General features: G+C 38.9%; 1 protein-coding gene across 7 annotated transcripts in view; it reads right to left on the bottom strand.

Moving 5' to 3' along the window:
• Positions 1-582: 582 nt before the first annotated feature.
• The window catches only part of cntn3a.1 (contactin 3a, tandem duplicate 1), a 110,099-nt gene continuing 104,253 nt past the window's right edge, over positions 583-6,428 (bottom strand). For 6 of the 7 annotated variants that reach the window (XM_085912597.1, XM_085912590.1, XM_085912612.1 and 3 more), the window contains 5 exons: positions 6,132-6,318; positions 5,036-5,148; positions 3,547-3,715; positions 1,479-2,057; positions 583-1,395 (listed from right to left, as the gene is read on the bottom strand). In XM_085912597.1, coding sequence (XP_085768723.1) covers positions 1,966-2,057; positions 3,547-3,715; positions 5,036-5,148; positions 6,132-6,318 — 561 coding nt within the window. In that variant the 3' untranslated portion in view covers positions 583-1,395; positions 1,479-1,965. Of the gene's footprint in view, positions 2,058-3,546; positions 3,716-5,035; positions 5,149-6,131; positions 6,319-6,428 lie in introns of all 7 variants that reach the window. The other variant, XM_085912607.1, reaches the window with a different exon arrangement.

Raw genomic sequence — 6,428 nt, 5'->3', positions numbered from 1 at the left:
TTCCTGTGCACGTGACAGAAACGTGCTTGTCCTCCTCGAGACCAACTGCAGATGCTGTGGGCTTTTGACTTTCAGACCCTCTGCACTCCTTCCTCTGCAGCTTCATTTCTTCTGCAGTGCTTCTCCGTCAAGTTGTGCCGTGTCCTTGCTGTACATTGTCCTTGCATTTCTCTCAAACAAATAAACAAGACTAGTACTTGGCTTTCCCTTGCTCAGTGTGTGTCGTTACAGCGCAAATTACATTTGTGATCAAATGCATCACTTGAGGCCACATATAAAAAAAAATATGGTCATATTACATTCAGAAATGAACAAAATACCCAATTTTCTACTGTCTTATTGCATAATCAACTTGTTAATATCTTATCCTAATCTGAAACACTTAGAATTAGTATTTGATCAAATGTCGCAACATATAAGAAATGTGTGAATATAAACTTTTCTCTCAAGTAAAAATAAGTATATTCTAGAAATTTAAATACATTATAAAATAAAATCAATTACGAGAGTGGTAAAATAAATGTATGATACAGTACAGTACAAGAGTTTGGCTTTTTATACAATTATAAATACTTTGGCCAGTTCAATATCATATCAAAAGAAATGCACAGTATCACAAGAAAACCATTTTTTTGTGACATTTGGAAAAAAAATATTGGTATATCATTTTTAAGATAACACTCTAAAATGATTGCACATTAAAGGCATGGACAGCAAATTGTATCACTGAAGAACTCAACTGGTTTTGTTCCAATTGCATTTTGGTGACATTTTCCCGAAAAATGTGACATTCCCGAACAGAGAAAAGAGTTAAAGGTCTTAAACACAGCTTCAAGAAGGTTTTGGCTACATAAAGACCAGGAATGCATCACTTACATTCCAAGACTACCTTTATGAGTCAAGAGAAAGAGACCAAGGAGGAAAATGGCATCATGTTTATTAAAAGCTTGTTGAACCATCCGAACATCCACCAAATTTGCCAACCTCAATCTGATAACAGCCAATGACAAATAACCCATTCTCAGTAAGCCAGAAGGATCTGTCTCTCATGATGAAAGACGGTGTTGTATGAGCCCACATTGCCCCAAAATACATAGAACACACAATACAACATGGAGAAACAAATTAGGAACGAAAATGAATGCAACTGTTGAATACCAACAACAACAATAACAACAACAACATGGATCCTAATTAGAAGACTTAAGGCTCAATTGGGACCTGAGGATTCCATACATTGAATGTACAACTCTCAGCGTGCCATCATTATGCACTTGGTGAGAAGGGAATATGGAGGAGGAAGGTAAGACATCGATCCACCAGCAGGTTTGGCCTTGTCAAATCTATGAATCACAACTTTGGTTCCAGTCTGTTTTATGCCTGATGGGATGCAGCCTGAAAATAAAAAAAGCATCAGTAAGACGCAGGTAATGTCACAAACATCTCAAATTGGAGTTTGTCAAAGGGCAATCAGGTACCTTGTTTTGCCCGGAATCAGCAAGTGTTCTTTTTTTTTTTTTTTTTTGCGTTCCAACAGTCTAAATGGATGCAAGATGTTTTTTTTTCACTCAACCACTTGAATGCCACTTGTTTTGATCTGTCCTCTGAAAGTTCTGCTAGTCTCCATATGCCAGAAAGAAAATCCAGGTAAAGTCCATCATGGGTACACAACCTCTAATACATGACACTATCCATATATTAGAAGTGAGGAAAGAACAAACAAACAAAAAAAGCATCCAGAAAAGCTGCAGGTCAATTCCTGTCACATCAACGCCTCCTTAAAGGGCCAGTTCCTTTAAATAACTCCTTAAAAAAAGGATGAAGCGCATTCTTCGCAAGTCGATCTTTTGCACAGGACAAAAGACACAGTCGAGTGGGAGGCAGGTGAAAGTGAAGACAAGGCTCCCAGGCCTCACGTCTTACACCTGCTCATTGTCTTGATGTTAGGCTGGAAAGTTGAATTGGTCATAGCGCGGTCCTGGCTGTGAGGATGACAGCAGCAAGGTAGGCCACAGGAAGTGATGAAGACACCGAGGCAGCTCCTGTGGCGATGGAGTCTTGAAAAAAATAAAAATAAAAAATCACACACACAAACATGTAATGTAAATGCCTACTCAACATCTGGACAACCTGCCCATCAAAGTTTGACTAACACCTTCAAATAGGTTTATGTTTGTTGTTGTTGACATCAAACTTTCGAAAGTTTCCCCCTTTCATGTACAAAAAGAAATGAATAATAACATGGTCAAAATAATAGAAACAGCTTTTGATAAGTTTCAGAACAGTGCTTAGGGTAACGTAGCAAACTTGTTTACATTTTCTGAGTTGGAAAACTTCAATGGTAATTTAAGAGAGGAAACTAGAATTTATAAAATGAATGATCATAAAAAAATAACACTTTGGCATATTTCTAACCAAAACAACACAACTTAATTTCAAGTACAGTTGGAGCTTATTCCAGCTGTCTTTGGTACACCCTGAACTGGTTGCCAGCCAATCGCAGGGCACACATAGGTAAACAAGCCATCACATTCACAATCTCATCTACGGACAATTTGTAGACCTCAATTAACCTACAATGCACATTTTTGGAATGTGGGAGTAACCAGAGGAAACCCATGAATGCACGGGGAGAAAACGTAAACTCCACACAGGAAGACCACAGCCAGATCAAACTCCACACATCTGTAAGACGACATGCTAACCAGTGCCCCACTGTGCCGCTCTGATTTATTTAATTTTTCAATCAAGCTCTTGTCGTGAATCGGGCACGTTTCAGAAAGCATATCAATGAATGTGTTGCTTGAAGGAGGGCCACTGGGTGGCACTAGTGTGTTAAGCACACTCTTAGAAGAACCTGACATTCAAATAAATAAAGCAGCAAAAACAAACAAATAAAGTAAAAACATTTTACAACTAAAGTACATTATTTACATGGCGTCCGTCAATGTATGTTGGTGAATGATATTTGTACTGCTGCCTATGGAACTCTACATAGATCAACACAATTCCACTGCTTTACAACATCTTTATCTTCAGCATCTTTAGAAATGTTTTTGAGAAACAGTTCAAGAAAGAATTAGGATCAATGCCATATCCATACTTGCAGTGAAATCAAACGCCTGTAGCATTTCTCTGTGTAACTTGCCAAACTGATATGCTTTGAAGGCCTCTGTCATGTTTTATTTAAAAACAAACAATTCTGTCTCAAATCCATTTTGGGCCCACAGCAATTAGAGCTGGGCGATATTGCCAAAAATAAAATCTATTTTTTTCCACGAGGAAAAAAATCAATTTAGAAGACAGAATCCCATAGGGGCAGAACTTCTACAACAAAAAATGCGAATCACTCCCTCCCCAAAAGAAATATTGATGTGGCTCTCAGGCTAAACAACAATACTCATTGCAAAGCTCACTGACATGCACTTAACATTTGTACGTAACTACACACTCAGTTGTCATGTTTCCAGTTTCATGATTCCATGTGATACAGAATCAGTGGCGGGAAATGTTCTGTTTGCATGTTTTATGTATCAGCTCTCCAACCTGCTATCTTGGGGATCGTAATCTGCCGACTGCTGATGCCCTCACCACCTTCGCTGAAAGGTTTAATCTGGATGACGTAGTCCTCGTTGACGGGCAGTGACAACTCTAAGGATGTGGTGTTGGTCTCCACCACGCTGGGACGGCTGTGTCTATCCTGGCTGTACATCACCTAAGAGATGAAGAAAATATCTGTTTGCTTCCTGCACGATGAAATATTGGGACAGAGGACAAGGATATGGTGAAGGTTGTAGGACAACGTGATGGGAACACCTCCAGCGATTAATGCTATGTTTAACAATTTATTATTGATTATTGTTTGGTAGTGTGATTTGACATTAGAAAAATGTCAAATCACACTACCAAACAATAAATGGGGAAAAAAAGTATATCTACGGCTATAATGACAATCTAAGTAAGATAGATTCACACTGCAGGCAAATGCAACCCAGATCAAAAATGTTACCCAGATGCGACCTGCGACAGTCTGCATGGCTCAATTCAATTTTTTTCAAATCTGTACCTAAATTGCTTTGATATAAGGTTCTAGATCAGATTCATCAAACTTTTGCAATGCAACCGCATGGTGAACAGTCATCGCATAGTACATCTGTCACCAAAATCTCAAAATACAGGTGGGGGTCAGGCTGTTTGGTAGGGAGATTAACTGTTGGATCGTCTGTGTCTCTTTTTCCCAAAATACTGTATTTTTGTAGTTTGTAGTGCATTTACATTGGAAATTATTCATTTTGTAAAATAAATTTGGGGACTCAAACAGCCCTTATAATCAAATGCCTTTAAATTGGTCATGGAAATTCATCAATTCACTAGGGCTAAGGTAGCGCTCGTCATTTAGCTTTTTATTACTTAATGTTACTTGAAAAAGTATTTACGATACACTGCGTTAGACAGAAAGTCGAGTGGAATTGAAGCGTTTAAATTAGAGGTTCAGGTGTATTTAATATATGTTCTAGTCACTAAATAATTTTCAAACTAATGAAGTGATACTTTCCCGCCCCACAACTGATGATCTCTAATGACACACTGCTAATGTGCTGCATCACGCTGGTTGGGAGTCAAATAATTCAACACAGGAGATGTGTCCAAAAAGAAATCACTGATTGTACACTGCATTTTACACCCACTGAAAACTAGTAAAACTGCAATAACAAAACCAGCAACATAGTTGTAGTACACAAGTCACCAAATTTGCTGTCTGTCTTACCACCTTCTATTAATTTTACTATGAATAGAGGTAAATCTTCCCCTCCCTTGTTTGTGTTTTATTTCTGTCTTTCTTTGGGTTCACCTGCTGCTGTCAGCCCTGCCCTTCAACATCACCTAATCAGCTCTTTTCCTGCCCTTGCGTTCCACTGAGGTCTATCGTACTGTCAATTGTATTCTTTTACGCTTTTGCCTGCATTAAATTGCCAGTGAAGTAGCATTGAGTTTATTCTCTTGTTGTTTAAGTGCAAGGGTTTGCACTCATTACCTTATAACCCGTAACTTCAGACTCATTGTCCAGAGCGTGTACTTGGTCCCAGTGCAGTATGACCTTGGAGTTGGAAGTGTTCCACATGATTTTGACGGGAGCTTGACTGGGTGCTAGAGTGGGAGGGAGAGAGTTGGAGAGGGGTGGAAAAGAGGCGGTCGTGAGGAGATAAAAACAACAAGGCAGCCAATCAATAAACATTAAAGTCAAGAACCAACTCAGCATGAAGGATATTTCTCATTAACAGTTGAACGGTGGTGACTCAGGTGGTGCAGTAGTAGTTGCTTTGTTTGCTTGTGAAAGGGATGAGGTGCCGAGACACCCTGGTTAACAAAACTATTTTGATTATTATTTGCTCTTTTTGACAATCTATACATACATATAATATCATCCAAACATCCAGTCCAACAGCGGCTAAATGCACCATACTTAAACGTAATGGCTCAGTTGTAATGCATTCATTTTGTGATGTGGACTATCTTGTTGAAACAACATGCACAGTGTGGCCCAACACTGACTGCCAGATCCTCTTCAAGCATAATTTGCATTATGAAGGAGGCAGTCCATTAAATTAGCGACATAATAAACTGACAAAATAGAATAGAAGGATGATTTTCACTCCTGGTAGAAGCAAGACTAAAATAGTCAAACAAGGAGTAGTAAGGAGTCAAACGAAGCATAACGATTCAACATATAACTATGATCTAAATTGTGGAACAAGATCATGTTTTGCTGATAATGTAGATATCTAATCACTGGAGAAGTGAATGTGTCAATAACTCTACATCCCTAAAGCCTCTAAGTATTCTTTTTTTTTTCCAGCAATTGAACTGATTGTCACGGCCAATTTATTGTCTGATAAGACTTGGGAGGTTGACTTTTTTTAAGAAGAGCATTTGGAAGGTTAAATGTTGAGTCTCAGACTGAATATTTCAAATTCCCAACTGGTTGTTGGTATAAAGTACTGTATTTTACTCTGGGTAGAAAATATGTATCTTGTGTTGACCGTCACCTACAACAGCAACATGCACACATGCACGCACACATCAATGGATACATTTTGCCAGTTACAGTATGTTACAAAAGGAGCTCTCACGAGGCTTCTTGGTGGTGACATTGACAATGCTGCTCTGTGGACCCACTCCAGCGCTGTTATAAGCCCGTAGAGCTATAAAATAGGTCCTGCTGCCTTCCAGATCTCTGATGTGCACTGATGTCTTATTCCCCACCGTCCTAATCACACTGGCCGCCTCCTGCTTCGCCTTTACCCCCCAGTAGTGCAACTAAAGAAAAAAACAAACAAACTACATGTTATTGTCTATAACACACAGAATAGCCATAGATTGAGGTGTACAGATACAGTGTGTCTGGAATATAAAATGACTGTCTTCAT

The sequence above is a fragment of the Syngnathus leptorhynchus genome, chromosome 1 (genome assembly GCF_054491065.1).
Source record: "Syngnathus leptorhynchus isolate UIUO chromosome 1, UIUO_Slep, whole genome shotgun sequence".
NCBI lineage: Eukaryota > Metazoa > Chordata > Actinopteri > Syngnathiformes > Syngnathidae > Syngnathus > Syngnathus leptorhynchus.
Note: the sequence above shows the minus strand (reverse complement) of the source record. Positions and strands in the feature narration are given on the sequence as shown.